A 17,759-nucleotide genomic window follows, 5' to 3' on the forward strand; every position below is an offset into this window, starting at 1 on the left:
TTTTAGAAGCCGCTGGTTGAATATTTTATTTGCATTTAATGCAAAACAGGGTGTCATTTTGCTCTATGAATTATTCAAGAGAATTTAATCATGTTTTATTTGCAAATTTCTGCAAAGAATGGGGAGCTCTTTGCAAACTCCAAGCATTGTTGTTCTGTTTTATGACTTTATTTCAATAAGTCGAAATCATACTGCAGACTCTGCATTTTATTGTCGCAGCTATGACATATTTAAATTATATAAATTTAAACAATTACGAAGAGTCTTGCTTTATCTGATAGTTTAAAAGGATATTAAAGAGCTTTGTTTTCCGGAATATTTACAACAGAATAAACTAACAATAATGAATAAATTTAGATTCTCTTGAAAAATAAAGATTTTCAATAAATGTACATGATATTAAGTTGCAATAAATAGTAAATAATTTTACAACACTTTTAAATAAATAAAATCAATGGCTTGATTTGTAAATTAACTTACTTTATTTTGTGACATACAATCGACAGTCTTAAACAGGAATAAAAATAAAAATTATAAATATAAAACAATTTTTAGAATACTCTGAGTAAAGAAAATACACAACACATGATTCCAACTTACTCACACCTTTATAATAAATAATAGTTCGTAATGAATATTGATGACTTCGTAAATGCAGTAGAGTAAATTTTTGAAGAGAACAATCTCAGGAAAAGTTACAAATCCAAAATTATGTTAGTTACATATATTAATTCATTATTAATAGTCACCAACAAGTGAAGTGACATGTTTAAAGTTCTACTAATTTTATTAATAATTAGGCATTAAATATCTTATTTTAAAATGTTATTTTTTAAATTTTGTTTTTTTTTAAAATTGTTTTAAAATGTTTTAACTAATCTTCATAACTACATTAGCCATGCAATTTACATATTTTCTCTTTTTTATCTATATATTTTTGATAAAAAATGGATTTGTAAAATCGACAAATTTAGTGAACAAATTTAGGCATTTTTTAAGAATTTTCAATGCAAAGAAGACTCTACAAATTATAAATACTAACTGAATGATTTATGTAAATTTTGAAGGCCAAAACTTGCAACCACATTTTTTTTTTCTCTTCTTCTTTTTTTAATTGATTTCACCTCAACATGTGCTGAAAATACCGCTAGTTACACCATCAAATGCTCATCATTCAAATATTGTCCTGCTTAATTATGTAGAAAGGATCCGTCTTTATTAAATTATTAACGCTAAATTTCACCAAACAGAAGAGAAAAAAATTAGAGCAACCGCACTTTTAAAAAATTCTTCTTCGTCATTAAAAAAAAAGAGATTGGGCCAAATTCAAACTTCCAAAAGACTTTAGAATGAGAGGGGAGGGACATGTTAAGTGAGGAGGAAATTCATCAAACCTTGAATCTTAATTTTCTTCCTCCTGTTCTTGTGAACTAGAAAATCAAATGGGGAAGGAAAAAAATTCGTCTATAAAAACGTCACTTTTGATTCTCTCTCCCCTTTCGCTTAATTACGAATTTGTGATAAGAAATCGATATCACTACATGCTCAGAAATGGGGAAAAAATATGAAAATGATTGAAAAAATAATGATAATAATAACAATGAAAGTGCTCTCTGTTCAAAAAGAGAGGATGGGTGGTTTGGAACTCGGTGCAGCTTATCTGAGTGTAGGCAAGAAGCGGATATATAACAAAGTTTCATTAAAGGAAATTAATGAGCAAAGATTTTTTTTTCCTTTAATTTTTATTTTTTCGGAAGATAGTGATGTTGTGCAGCGTGAAGGAGGAAAACAGTCTTGGCGTTTTGCCATGGGAGAGATCATCACATCGTTATGAGATTGACAGAATCTCTTGAGATGGAAACGTTACAGGATCCAATTTAAGGGAAATGGATTTTATCCTTTGATCGTGAAAGGATTATTATTAAGAAAATTATTTATTCAAACCACTGCTATTTTCTTCCACTCAAAGGAAAGAGTTTCCCCGTTCCAGGATCCATTGTTAATATCAAAAGATAAAATTTATCAAAAAAAGCGAAAAGTATTTATTGTATTTTACACTTAATATTAAAAAGTAAGGGTCTGGAAGGCCAACATCAAATCTAAGATAGCTATTAAAACAGAACCAATCATTGTACAACACAAAAAAGCAATTTACGCCTTACTTAAACTTAGTTGAACTATCTCTCGGTATCGAATATTCATGAACAATGATTCTAAAATAGAGCGTACATAGTAGTAAAAAGAAAAAAAAAAAAGATTTGTTAAAACGCTTTAGGCAATTCTACATCTCAGAATCGTAACAAAAATGATAATTTGCAGATTTCCATGAGGAATCTGATTTTACGTCAGGCCATAGTATCATACGTATGTTGAAAGAATTATTCAGTTATAACTATTAGAATTATAAAAATGTATAGCTTCAAAGGCAAAAATAAATTATTTTAAGTTTTTACGCTCTTCTGTAAAATGAGCGCAGGATGACTTAGGATGACCACAGTTTACACATCATGAAAATGTCATGTAAGAAGTTTTATATCACCTTCAAACTTTTTCTTTTCAATAAATACAAAAAAAAGTGAGTCCTTCCATAAAACCCCATATAATAATCAATTGAAAGCATTGATGACACAACGAAAGATCGCTAATAAGCCATTGACATGATAATCAAAATCTTCCAACTGCTAACAAAAGAATAGACAGCTAAAAAAAAAAAGCATAAAAAGATAGTAGATAGTTTAAATTCACTTCCAAACTTTTAAAAAGGAACATTTCCGTCCAGCTTTTAATCCAAAACTATTTTCTCAAAATCCTCACTTAACCAGGCAGGGAATGGAATAAAAAGAATTATTTATATATAAATAAAAGATCTGACGGAATATAGCCCCCTCCACCCTTCCTCCAGCAGAAGGGAACAATACAGAATGTTCGGCATCCATTGTCCCAGGCATCAAATTAAAAGCAAATAGAAAATAAAGGCACAGATCCTTTCGTTTTCTTGGAAAGCCCCTGTCAATGACAGCGGGAGCTGCCCCTGCGCTGTCAAGACGGAACCAGCCGACCGAAGGGATAGGGCGGCCTCCATGAGTTCAGCCCCAACACCTGATGCCCCGGAGGAAAAGCGCTGGCAGAAACAGTAAATGGAGTTTTTGGTTGGATTGATTTCGTCGCGAATCGCGAAACATGTCATTTCCAGAAACATATCCTTCGGGTTAATTTGGGGTTCCGAATTTTTTCCTTCACTCAACCCTGCATTTCTTGCATCTTTTTTCCTTCTTTATTGTTTTGGGACAAAAATAAATGGGAGAAAAGCAAAAGACGGTTTTTAATAAGGCTTGCCTTTGTACATACAGAAATGAATGGGATTGGAATATATATCACATGTATGCTCATTGCCTCTGTACTTTTTACTTTGCAAAATTCATGAGACACAAGATGCTGATACCAAAATGCAGTTATTAATTTTAGATAGAAAAATAAAATTTAGAAAGATAAAAATACAATTTGCATTGAATAAATTTGATTTAATAATTGCGCGATTAAAGCTTAAACTACATACAATTTAAATTGAAAAAGTGAAAACACAGAGTATCTGCTTATAAAGTAACAGGGATAAAGAAATACAAGCAAAAAGAAGACAACATTTGATGCTTATATTTTAAGATTTACTTATTGCCTCTTCTTCTAAATTTCTCAAACACTCTATACATTTTAATTTTACCATTTCCATCAACTATAAGTGCACATTTTCCTTATAAATACTACACGATTTCTCATATAAAAGCGAAACAAGGAAGGCTCTCACACAGTTAAATTCGTCATTTACAAAATTACGTCGTTACCGCAAATTGATAAAAAATGTTTTTTTTTAAACAATTGCTATTCATTATATTGGTGGGATGGAATACATATTTAAGCTTTTTAAATAAGAAAAAAATTAGAAAAACTTAAGTTTGAACAAATGTAATAGTAGCAATTTTTTTAAAAAAAGACTGTACAACTGTTTCTTTTTGTTATTGTTGATTGTTTTAGCCCTTTACTATTGTCTAGTTTTTTTTTATTCATAAAATAAAAATTACGGAATTTTGAAATCATTTTTCCTTCTTCAAATTTACTACAAAATGGCACGACAATATCGAAATGAATCGATTCATTGATAATTAACTTCCTGATAATATGAAAATAGTATGCAATCATCGAGGATGCACGGCTGTGCAGATTTCAAGCATATCGGGAAGAAGCAGAAAATGCTGACATGATTTCATCTTTAAAAACGCCATTAAAACAATTCCCTTTTGAATGAAAGTTTTTATTTATTTAACATCCATACTATATCTAAGTTAAGTAAGACATGCAAAGCAAAAAAAAAAAAAAGAAAAAACTCGTAAACAAATAATTATTTAAAAACCTACTTAATATCCTGAAATCATTGCTTTTTCAAAGTTTTCATCATATACACATTTTCCCAAAGTGTGAAAATTATCCAATTCATTATAAAACGATAATGAAGGCGCTTATATTAAAACTTGCAGGTAATATTCCAATATGGGTCCATTGAAGCCCCAGACAAACTTCTAATGGACGATATCAAGCAACTTAACTTATTATATCCTTAAATAGCATTTCCCCGCGCAACTTCGATTTCATATAATTGCATTAATGATCAATATTTCTCGGCTGAGAGAGCCAGCACAATTAAAACTAATTAAACTCATGTGGGTGAAAATTAATCAGGAATAATTAGATCATCCGTCTTTGTGAAAGGGTCGCAACCAACACCTGCTGCATTCATTGAAGAACACGAACTTTTCTTCACCAGAAAGAACAATAGGAGCAGAGTGTTTAGAACAGGTGTAAATTGATTAGAGGGTCTTCGCCTCATCTTCGTTAAAACGTTTTAATACCTCGGGCGTTACTTTTTTTTTTTTTACGGAAAAGAAGGATGTAACGTTTTTAATTAGATATTGAGCTAAAGAAGAAAATAAAAAGTAAAGAATCCAAAAAGAATGTATTAAGTTTTAAAAAAACAATGGCGATTTTTTTCCCTTCATCTTTTGCAAGTACCGTCGATTTTTTTTTAATTCCCCTCAGCAAGACTTCATTTCAAAAGTGTAATTGTTAAAACATTAAAAAAAAGTTGATGCATTGGGCTAAGAGGCGTCCACTTTAAAAGGTAAATGAATAGCTAAACGCTGCCCATTAACGCTAACGTAGCAAAAAAACTTTATTTTTTTGTCTTCGCTTCATTTTCTCTTCTTCTTAATCATGTTACGGTATCAATTATAAATCTCTGAGTTTTGGTCTTTATATCTCCTCCGCTTCATTAGATGAGTATTAAATTTTTAAAGGACTTCGCCGAACAGTGTTTTTACAATGCACCCTTTCACAATTTCATACCCTTCCAATAGGATTTTGGTTCTCACAGTAACACTGTTAACTACTTTGATTAGGAATCAAAAACCATGATCACACATAGTAAAAAGAACTGAGCGATTCTTTTCCATTTCTTCCCGCTGTGCAGCTAGGACCAAATTTTCATACAGTCATCTCTGCCTTTTAGGGGAGAAACCGTGCCAGAAATATAATTTTGTGGTTTGTGTTATTGAGTTATCGCGACCCAATTCGTAAGAATGGAGAGATCGACTTCAGTCAACATATTGAAAGAAATGACCCGGAAAGGTTCAGTTAAGTATTGAGTTAAAGGGAGAGAAGAAGAACCGAAGTAACGGATCTAAAAGGAACAAAGTAGATAAGAAAAATAACGTCATCCCCTTCCCCTTAAAACCCATTTCATAATGAACATATTTTCATTCAAATAAACGCATTTTTCAGGTTTTTGATATTTCATTTGACATGTTCCATGCAAATAAATATTAAATTTTGTAATAAAGAATTGTCTTTCAATCTTTGCAGTTTATTCTGTTTTAGGAGAGAATGAGGATATTAGAAAAATTAAAATGTCACAATAAAGTTCGCTGCTTGTCAAATGGAAGTCATTAGAACTTCAAATATAATACTGCTCATGGTGCAATTATTGAATTGAATTTTTTTTATTTTTTATTTTTCATCATTTAAATGCAAGAGTAGGATAAATATCCTCCTTCAGAATTTGTTTTTCTTTTTTCTTTTTTTTAATTTTAATCTAATATGGATCGTTCTGTACGCAATAAACCGAGTATAAACAATGAATATCTTTCCTTCGTTCTAATAGGAACTAAATTTGAATACATATTTACAAATTTCATGATAAGATTCCATTTATCTAAATAGTAGAATATTCGAAAATATCAAGCTGACATGCATGCGAATATAAGCGTCAAAAGAATGTCAAATGATCGACAGATTTGGCTAAAAATTGGTAATAAAACCACATACTAAATCTCTTTCCTTTAATTCTTTGCGTTCTTATCGTGCCCGCATAGTTTAGTTTTTAATTTTATTAATGTCCCGATTTAAAGCAACACTAGACCTATTTTGGGACGGACCTCGTCATTTTGAACCGCAGTCAGATGACGAGAAGGACAGCTGAGCAGGCACCCCCTCTCCAAAGTTCCACACCACAACCAGCGGAACCGTGTCTGCATAGCAGATGAATACAAATTTCCCTTAAAATAATTTCCTACAATTTTTGAGAGATCTAAAATTTTCGGATAGAGGGTCACATGGCAAATTTCATTCATTTAATTCTTTGCATTTCTCGATTCTTAGACAAGAGAAAAATCTAAAAATCCAGAATTTAAAATTTGGAGATTCATCCAAATATCGAGGTTGATTTCTTACACGATTAAAACATTTTCTCTTTTATTATTTATACCATATAAATACTGTAAAAATGCGATAGTCAAATGTTATTCGCCATGATCTAACAACTTAATTTGAAATTATGCAGCAAAATATCAATCATTCTAAATATTAGATGGTTACTTAACATTATTCATCATAACCGATCGAAGACTTAGGCTGCAGTCCTATCAGCAAAAGATGCACTGCAATATTATTACGATATTGAACGATACATTCAAAATATCGAAAAATATGACATATATCGCACCATATCTCGTACTAAATAATATTATAAAAAAAATTCAAATTGATTGTACACCTTTATCTGATTGATTATTAGCCTAATCGTCAACTGCAGATATCTTGAGAGCCAAAAATATTTAAACAAAAAATATGATCCATGTGTTGTGATTTGCTAGTACAATAAGTTTGATGCTATGTTCAAAAATATGGATTTAAAATCTTTATTTTTACCTATATGAAACATCTATTACTTATGACAAGATTGTTTCCTAACCTCCAAGGTAAATACATTTATGCTAATATAACTTTTTAAAGTAGCTAGCAAATTTGGTTTATTTTCCTTTGTAATGCACCATTATAAAACTACGTAAATTGTGTTTTGGAATAGTTGTTTGAACCGTAATGTCAAAGTAAAGAACGCAACTTTCACAATACAATAAAGAAAATACATAACACCACATAACATAAATATAAAAGCATAACCTATTCTTACTGTCATTCATTGCATTTTCAAAAGTTTGGTTTGAAAACCGCAAATAGATACTCACAGATATCACACAAAATTTATCGTTCAGACCATCCGAAGAAAAAAAAATCCAAACAAATCACATTTTAACCAATATAACAACAACAAAATAAAAAAAAACTTAAATATGCCACATTTCAATCTGGCTACTAAATCAATCTCTACTTTCGTATTATTATAATTATTTCTAAATGAATAGCCAGTCATTATTCTAACACATTCATTTACCAGCTGATTTTGTATTTCCTTCATTCAGCTGCAACTGATTTCTCAAACTGTAAGCTCAGCCAGACTATAAGTGCTTAGCAGTGGGACTTTATCTAGTACGTAATCTGTGAGTGGACTGGGGTATATCAATAGTCCGGAGTATTATTGATGCAACTTAACTCTCGGTGGACACTTCCTTACCTCCAGAAGCGCCAGTAGCACTCTCTGCCGCTGTTGGGGATCGTCCATCACTCTCGTCCGCTCCCCCATTTCCGTGACCAGCCTGTGCAGGATGTCCGCAGAGTGGACAATGTCCCCTGCCATTAGAGCCTTCGTCCGAGTGATGACGGCCAGCTCGGCGGCAAGGGAAGTGATCGGGTCTCCTCTGGACATCTGCAGAAAAAGAAATTAATAGTCTCGGAGACCATGCACACAAGGAGCAGAATAAAAGCACCAGACTGCATTTCAAGAAAAAGAGATTCTGATGGGCGAATATTAGTAATTTGGCTGTCATAAAGGAAATTAGCTTTCCGATTTCCCTAAGAGTAAGAAAATAAAAATCTTCATTATAGGTGGGGTTTTATATATAAATATATGGCAAGGTTGAAGAATTCTGATGAGTGGTAGAATAAAAAAAAATAATAATAATCTTTCTTCTAAATAATGAAGGGCAAAAGGATCATACGTTAACAAAAACTCTAAACTCTCTCTCTTTAAATAACTCTCAATAACTGTGGTTGTACTGAAAAGGAAAGGAAAATGTGAACTTTCTTTTTCCTTTTCTCCTATAATGCACTATTTACAGAAACCTAAAATGTCATCATGCGCAATATCTTGTAATTGGTAAGAGTAAGAATTACCAAATGCAAGACATGATTATTCAATGCCTTCATTAACCCTTCTAAACAACTTCTATTTCAAAGAATAGATACTATCAGAGCTAGAGTTCTTCGATTAGTTTTATCTCTAACAGGGTTCTTGTTATAATTCATATTTATATATTTGTCATTCATTTCTCGAAAGATGCGCCACAAATATATCAGATTTTATATAAAAATGAATACAATAATTTATAAGGAGCTATGTGAATAACTATTATTTTGCAAATACCATCGACCAAAAATATAATTTTCATAATTATACATAACGTTATAAAATTTAGAAATCACAATCTCAAATACTACAGAAACTATTAAGATACAAAGTTATAAAATAATTCAAACAATTTATAACAAAAGAACTAAACATTAGTTACATAGTAACTAATTATAAAATCCTTCATAACTAACCTATGCCTGCATTATTCACTTCCAAAAATGAGCTGAGGTACTTTTAAAATAGTTACAGAAGAACTACGCCTTCTTAATGGTTCTTGTAAATGAACCAAAGTCTAATTATACTACATGCTCTATAATTCTTGATTGATTTTGTTTGTTCCTTTCCAACAACACGCGAATGGCTAAAAATATGTTGGCCATCGCCCCACAAAACCCAGAATTTTAAATCCTTGACGTGGCTAGTCTTTGACATATTCCCATCAACAAATAGCCTCATCCTAAAACCAACAGTGGGCGTCGACCCCAAAAGCACAAGCCCACCCTTCAGTAAAAGTTGCCTCACACGCCACCTCCATTCGAAACTTAAACTCTTCCTCCAGAATTTGTACATTATGAAAGTCCATCAAGATGGCGGGTCCGAGCTTTCCAATTAAAGGGAGGGGGAGAAAACGATGTTGTTTAATCGGGTAAAATGCTCTCCGGATGAGGCTGCGATTATCTGGAGTCCGTCGCCCATCAATCTTCATGGCTACGTAATTAAATGCTAATCTTAATGAGGTGTTCCCTCTTTCCCTAGGGCTCTATTTGCCCGGGTAAAGGAAAAGGGTTTATGCGTTATTTTCAGTCAGTTTCAGAAAATGTATGAGGAGGAAGGGGTGGGCGAATGCCTTCTATGGCCAGGTGGCTGCAGCAACAAAGTAATCGAACCTTTCACCCACTTTGATAGCGAATCTGAAAGATGCTGCTGCCTTGTCCGGTTGTGGATTTCAACTGGGTGGAGTCCGTCTCTCGCAGCGTCTCTGCCCTCTTGGCAATTAACAAAAATAAATGAAACTGAGATAACCCAAAACCTTTTCGAGCGGAAGTTAATAAATAATGAGCTTTCTAATCTGGTTAACGGTACCTCTAAATAGTTTCCTTTGAACAAGTTGTTTCCGAACAGGGGAAACAGCTCGAGACTAATGGATTATCGGCCAGTTGTATCGTCGAGATGGTACTAAGATTAAAGCGAAGGAATCTAAACAAACGCAAATAGCTTTCGTGGAATAGCAGACAATGAAATAGAATCGCGAATAAAATCTAAATCACTGCAATCATGCATCCACCTTAAAAATAGAGTAATGGTATATGTGTGATTCCGAAAGAAAATAATAAATTGCAGCTTAATCGCAGAACGGTAAAAGAAATAGAAAAAGGAATTAATTTCCTCTAACCTAAAATTTTAAATAACATCACGACGATAAAATATGCAAAGGCCAGTTGCAATTTAAACAAACACGTATTGTGATAACAAATAAGTTCAATAACTTTGGTTTTAGCAAATGCTTCATAATGGATACATATAACTACAATCTGCACAGATATGCAGTCAATTAGAATATCATTAGAACTATTGATTGAAATATCGTGTGAAGTTCTCCATATTGCCAATAGAATACAAAATGATTGCAGAATATTAACTACAGATAAAAAATACACATTATAAAAAAATAATGGAAGCCACAGGTCAAATAAATTCAAAACATAAATTTGAATCCATATTTACAAAAATTTTATTTTCGTTTAAATTTTACTTCCTCTAATATTTTTAATACTGCCGTAAAATAAAGTAGAAAAAACACAGTAGTAGAAAGAATGAAAATGAAGAATTAGGGAGACTCGTGGATTCATTAGAAATTACTTTGAAAAAATAGAAGAGTATGGAAATTAATGCCTCACCAACCACATAAATTTCGTTGCCTGTGAGAGTGAGTGTATGTCACGCAGGTATATATATTTGCGTGATAATTTCTAATTAATCTGCTCTCTAAAAATAACTTTCTTAACACTCGAACTCCGACTGCACTGTAAGCTCTATGTTGTGTGGATTAATACATTTTACACGGAATTAAAACGTTGGGAAGAATTTCTTTTTTCTGAAACTGTATAAAACCTGCATATCTTCTTATGGTTTCTCTTCATATTCGGTTCGCTATACTGCTCTTGTCATGGCTTGAACAAAGAAATGTTAACAAAAGATAAAGGATTAGACTAGTAATTATTTCCTAGAATTTATGAAGAATAAAAATAGTTAACGAAATTATGCATATAATAAAAAGAGAGAGGGCTCATTTGCCATGATATTTGAAAACAATGCGTGCTTTTTTACATTTTTTTATTCATTTTTTTTTTTTTTATCATTGGCCATATAGTCTTCCATTCTCAAAAAGTTTGAATATTCCATTCTTCTAGAAAAATGATTTCATGAAATGATTTTACGAAAATAATGATTGAATTGTAAATTGCAATAGAGCCACATACTTCCACTAATATGAAAATGTAGCATGTAAAAAAAAAATACTTTATATATCAGTAAAGTAATTGAGCAATTATGTGCAACTTGTTTGAAGGCAATAGCCGAAACTTCACTGAGAGCATAAGGAATATTACAAAAATTCCTTATGTAACAATCAAAAAACATTTATTATTATTCCAAAAGTGATTTTATATTCTTCATAATAATTTTCAAAGATTTTACAACTAACAAATTTATCAATTATTAACATTTAAGTTGTGGTAAATTTTGAATTTTTTTTTAATATATTGGCATAAGTTGTAACAAAAAATATGATTTTTCCTCCTGTTGAGCTAAATAATAAAAGCGCAGTTTGAACAAAATTTAATAAAGAAAACATTTTCAAGATAAAAACTGAAATGAAGCAGAAAAATTTCTTCATCTTGCCACGCAGAAATAAACAATATTCATTTAGGAAAAACAACAAACTTCATCGCTCCGCGGACACTAAGTGCAATTTTCACCGCATACCATAAAAAGGGCAAAAGCGGCGAAATTGAACTTGACATGCCGCACTAATAACAATAAAACGCTGAAGCACTCACACCAACAGGGGCTGTTCTTTCGCCGAATAACAAAGTATTACATGATGTTCTATGTGTCGGACCGAAAAATAAAATAAAAAAAATGGTAGAAATTGCGCTCTTTTCACACAGCAAAGCATTGCTCGAGCATTTCGAGTTGAAAGAAAAGTGGGGGAGGACAAATCGGAGAATGTGGGGTGAAGGAAGGGGGGGGGAGATAAAATAAAAAAAAATGAAAAAAAAAATCCTTACTTCTAGCCTCTTCAGAATAGTAATTTCCTTTCGGGCGACCAAAGCTGTTTTGAAGTACTTTCCAATATTCGCACAAAAGAACGAATTCTGACGACGATGTTATGACTGGAAGAGTGGATGGGGGCACGTGCCCCCGTTGATGATTACTTCGTAGGGGGGCGCCTTTTCCCCTGGGGGCACCGAGAAATGGGAGGGTGGGATATATAAAATAGTAGGGGGTAAAAAATCCAGGGAATATCCTAAACTCGGGATAGTACTAGAAAGTCATAAAATCTTGTAAGTGTCATTTGGACGGACTAGGGAAGGGATACTAAAGGAAAAGAGGGGCAGGGGGTGGAGTAATATCGGTAGGCGAGTTATCGATTTTGCTTTTTGCCACTTTCTGAATCGATATTATCGAACGTGCATGTTGGAAGGTGCGAAACAAATCCTATAACATTTATCTCCGAAAACAGGCGTCGTAAATTCATAGGTGGTTGGCTGGAAGGCATTTTTTTGGATATTTCGTGGTTGGACATTTGAGTCATCCTTCTATCATTCTTTATGAAAGAAGCGCCAACAGATACTTCTAATTCGCGCCGGCTCGAAACATGTATTTTAAGTTTCTGAAGGTAGAGGAACAAAACAAAGAAAATAATTTATCAATGGGCAATAAAATTTTGGAAAGAAATCGGTTAGTAAAAAAGACTTCGATCGATTTAAGCATGGGAAGAAATTCTCTTTTAAGTAATTCCACAGAATTTCTTCTGGGCTAATTCTGTGCCCCACAGCATTTGATAACAGAGTGGCTTCGAAAGAGACCGGCTTCTACAGGAGATTAACAGAATAAAACTTTCTGGTAGGTCATGAAATCCAAACTACTCTCAGAAGTGAAGTGTAAAAGTTTGGAAAATGTAGAGTTGATATGTCGATGGTACTTCATCATCTGCCAATAAGTTTCTTTAAGGCCCCGGTACAGCTTTTGATTTCCACGTCAAAATAGTTAATGGAATTAGTTCATTCCGCTTTAAATTAACGGATAAGAGCAATAGTGCTTTCCATCAGTAGACAAATTCATTATGGTGAGAAACTTTAATGCAGTTAATCATCATACAACATTTCGTGTTTAAGAAGAACGGGAAAGAAAAAAGAAAACTGTGAAACTCAAAGTAAACCAAATTTATGATATTTTTAATTATAGCCAAAAAATTATTCAAGCACTCCACACTGATAAGCAATTTCCAACAGAAATTGCAGTCGTTAATCTAACGTGATTAGCTGAAGTTTCAGAACTCCAATAATGTGTGGGTAATCACTAATATGGCGTAGGTTCATTTGTTTGTAATCCTTTTTCTATGAATTAGCATTGCTCTGAGCTTTATAGTATGTCGTCAGTTACAACCTAAATGATGTCTCCTGCCAAAATGCCCAAATTGTTTCTTTTAATACGTAATAAGTAAGAAAGTAATAAGGTTTAGAAATTTTTTATGCAAGTTAAATAAGAAACATAATATTTACGCATTAAACAAAAACAAACTTATAATAATGTGATAAACTCAAAATGAAAAGTGTTTTTTACTTTTCACCTCCTGTAACATTTATGCTTCTGTGCATCTTCTTCTGTAGCCTTCTTCTTCTTTATATTTTGTAGCATTTTTGTATAAAATTTAATAAATTGAAGAAAAAAAGAATATCTCCATCAGAATATCAAAATTAGGAACTTTAGAGCAATTAAAATTTTTAGCATACGCAAATACGTAGTAGTAATTCTTATTTTTAATCCGCGATCCTTATTTTTTAAGTGTAAATTTCTGATTTTAAGGGTTATTAAAATAGAAGATGAAGAACTCTTAATGATGTGTAGATCAGATGATGGAGATAACACTAAATCAACATTCATAATTCTTTGCTATTTCACAAACGTGGAACTGATTGGTCACCATCATATTTTAAGAGCAACGTTATCTTACAATGAGTCAAACGACGGCAAAAACATTGTTACGAACTACAGTTTTCCTACAATATTAGTCATATCACTGGAAAAACAGATGTACAGATTTTCTAAATGAATGCCAAGTGGATGATTCCTCCCTCCGATTTTGATTCACATTTGGCGGATTTGGCGATTAAAATGAAGGTTATGAAAAGTCCAAGAGTTCTGTCCATATTTTCATTTAGAACCGAGATGATAATATTCTTTCGAAAAATTATGTGCGACGTCATGCCTTGTCGGGAGACAAGATAAAGTGAGGCGATCACACGAGACATTGAATCTCTCTTTGGAGTAGCAGAATGAGCACCTCATTTTTTTCAAGCAGAGCTGTATAACTTTTTTGCCTTTCTATTTAAAGATTTGCTATCTCCTTATGTTGCTAATGAGAACAATTATAGTTCTTGCATGTATTTTAACAGTTTTTTTTAGTTGTTATTTGTGCTCTTTTAACATTACCCAACGTGTCAGATTTCTTGCACTTTATACCAATCGGATGGCTTTCTTAACAATATAAATATAATTTCCATTTTACAATGATGTTACGATGTTATTAATGTAATAATTCTAGATAAAGTACAATAAGATAGAAGTGAGTGTCAACGTTTTGAAATTGTTGCTGTTGTGTTAGTCTCGAAGATATCTTGCGACATCTTAAAACCAGCAAAAATTAATTTGCTTTTTAAAAAAAAATTGGAAAAAATTACTAATTAAATTATCTTGAACAGAATAGATAGAACTTATTATTAAATAATGCATTGTTTCCTTTTAAATTACCAATTCAAATCTCCATTTGCCTAATTCGTAGAAATACAAAGACCCTTTCATTGCAGAAAAGAAGGGGGAAAAAAAGATATTTTAAAAATGCGAACTTGAGCGGAACCATCGAAGAAGATAACACTAACTTTTCAATGAGAAGATATACACAAATGAAAATCGGAGATATATCCCCCCGGTATCACGAGAATTTCCCTTTAATGTTTTTTCCTTTCCGTTCTTCCTTTTTATGAAAGGAAAAGAAAGCCCTTATTACACAAAGAGGCCCAGAGGAAAAAGGGAATAATAAACAAATTTAAATAGATAGAAAATGGAAAACAAAACGGAAAAAAAATCCAAGCCATCATCATAAACGCTCAGTTGCCGAATCGTTTTAACTTTTAAGGCACCTAGGCTCCCACCGCCGCTTTTTATTTTAATTTATTTTCTCTAAAAATTACGCCGAGAAATAAAAAAAAAAATCGTCTGAACAGAGTTGACAGGGTGGGTAAAAGATTTTTATCTCCTGTATAGAGCTGAGAAGATAACGGAGGAGGAAGAAGTTCGAAGTAAAAAAGGTAAAAATAATCAATAATCGAAAAGATAAACATTACCGTTTCCCAAAGAAAGAAAACAATTTAATCGTCTTGAAAAGGGATGAATTAAATTTATCGCGGACTGAACAGTTTTATCAGATTAGGAAATGAAAGGTAAAAGGGGGGGGGGGAGAATCAGCACAAAATGACTTCCCTTTGAGAATACATTTTCAAATATTAAATTGTATGCACGTGCAATTTCAACATTTTTTTTATTATTTCTAGTAGAACCTTATTCTTGATATTCATATCTTAAGTCTTAAAAAAAAGTACAAAGAAAGAAGAAAATACCTACTCGATGCTCCTGGAAAAAAAGGAAGAGGGGAAAAAAAATGAGGAATTAAAAACATTTTTTTTTTTTTTCTTTTAAAAATGGGATTTTTTTTTTCGGGAAAAGATTAAAGCAATTCCGGAAATTCACCTGAAAGGTGCATTGAATTAAGCGATTTCAGACAAAAAAAAGGCTTCTTTATTATAATTTGAAGGTAATATAAGCGGACAATTGTGAATCTTATAGCGAGAACTAATTCTAATTTTACAAAGGCAAAATTCTTTTCTTTTAAATTATTTTGGTCGAATCTTATTTCTAGAATATTAATAAATCGAAGAATAAAAATAAATTAAGCTTACAATTTAAATTATTTCCATCCCAAGTGATTTTCCTCGCTTGTTTTTTTTTTTTTTTTTTTTTTTTTACAATTGTAGAAGTACACAGAAGAAGAAGTTTTTAACAATCGTACCGAAGAAGAAAAATATGTTTCTATTCTTTAAACCTGAATTACAATATTTTGAAAAAAAAAGCCTATATATACAAGTAGATTTAAGTAAATGAAAGCCTCTTCATTTCTTTTTCTTTCTGCAAATATTATTTTTAGGAAGAAAATGTTTTTTTTTCTCCCGTATTTTCGCACCTTTTATTTATCCGATACACTTTATACCTAAAGCTAAAACGTACATTTTAAAAAAATATATAAGACTTTCATCTACGCAAAATAAAATGAGATGTATTCAAATTAAAATAATCAATCAATAAATTATAAAATTGATTACTGTTGATTATTTACAAGATGCAAAAACTTTTTTTTTCTTAATAACTTTCTTGAGTTTTGGAGAGTGAAAAAAGAACGCAACAATTTTAATAAAATGTTCCAAAAAAGATGAATTTTTAATTTTTTTTTCAAATATCATAAAAATTGTAAGAAGTGAGAATTTCACATCATTCACATGTTTCTTTGATATTTTAATTAGGGTGTAGTATTCAGAATTTAAAAATCTCTGATTTAAATGAAACAATATAGAAATTGAATACGCTGTTACTTACTCTGTATTTTATGTTTTCAACCCACTGGGAGCTACAGTCACTGAAATCAGGTGATTCCGGTACCCACTGGACAGTAACTGCGTCACAACGCCATTTCACTCTTCCTAAAAATAAAAATGGTAAAATTGGTAAGAAAGTTATTTAAAAAAAAGAAGAAGAAGAAGAAGACATATAATAAAAGAAGAAAAAAACGTCGAAATGGTAACAATAAGAAAAACGACTGTCGATTTTAACAACAACCGATTAAACAATTTAACTGCACAATTAAAAAGGTTACTAAAACAATAACTCTTCTTTTTTCGTTTAGTTGGAAATCAGTTTCTAACAACTTAATAATTTCGCAAAATGATACAAACTGACACCTCTCTGCTGTTGATACATTACAGTTTTTCCTATATGCAAGGATCAATATAATTAAATGGCTATTACAAATAATAACCACTAATTATCCGTAATATAATCGTGCAGCGAGGTTTGTAACGAACTTCAAACTATTCGCGCCGCTTTTCACTGTGTAATTATTGGACACATAAATCCCAACAACTGTCTTGGTTTAACTAACATTTTTTTAATATTTAAAGTGACCGATTTTTCAGTATGTGAATACAACTAAGCACGAATAACCACAAAATGTGACTCCGCCCATCCGAAGGCTTTCGGATAAATCATAACGACTGGAATACTACGACCTAAACACGGATAAAAATTAATTGTGGAGCGTATATTCAAGTTTTATTGCATTTTTAAATTCTGATTTATAACATAGGTCAATGAGCTATAAAATCTGTCATTTTTATCATTTTATATTTATGGTTATTAATTATATTCTCTTCTCACGAACCAGTTCCCGATATTTCAGCTATTTTCGTCCGATATCTTTTTCATTTTATATCAGGTATTGTATTTTTATCTGTTAGTGAATTATAATTTATTTCGATCCATTTCTATTGATTCATTCTGTTTGTGCGTTCGT

At 31.8% G+C, this 17,759-nt stretch overlaps 1 protein-coding gene across 10 annotated transcripts in view; it reads right to left on the reverse strand.

Moving 5' to 3' along the window:
- Nucleotides 1–17,759, reverse strand: part of LOC129965741 (latrophilin Cirl-like) — a 716,323-nt gene that overhangs the window by 105,163 nt on the left and 593,401 nt on the right. For all 10 annotated transcript variants that reach the window (XM_056079881.1, XM_056079880.1, XM_056079878.1 and 7 more), the window contains 2 exons: nt 16,787–16,890; nt 7,958–8,149 (listed from right to left, as the gene is read on the reverse strand). In XM_056079881.1, coding sequence (XP_055935856.1) covers nt 7,958–8,149; nt 16,787–16,890 — 296 coding nt within the window. The remainder of the gene's footprint in view (nt 1–7,957; nt 8,150–16,786; nt 16,891–17,759) is intronic.

Source organism: Argiope bruennichi, chromosome 4 (genome assembly GCF_947563725.1).
Source record: "Argiope bruennichi chromosome 4, qqArgBrue1.1, whole genome shotgun sequence".
NCBI classification, from domain to species: Eukaryota; Metazoa; Arthropoda; class Arachnida; order Araneae; family Araneidae; genus Argiope; species Argiope bruennichi.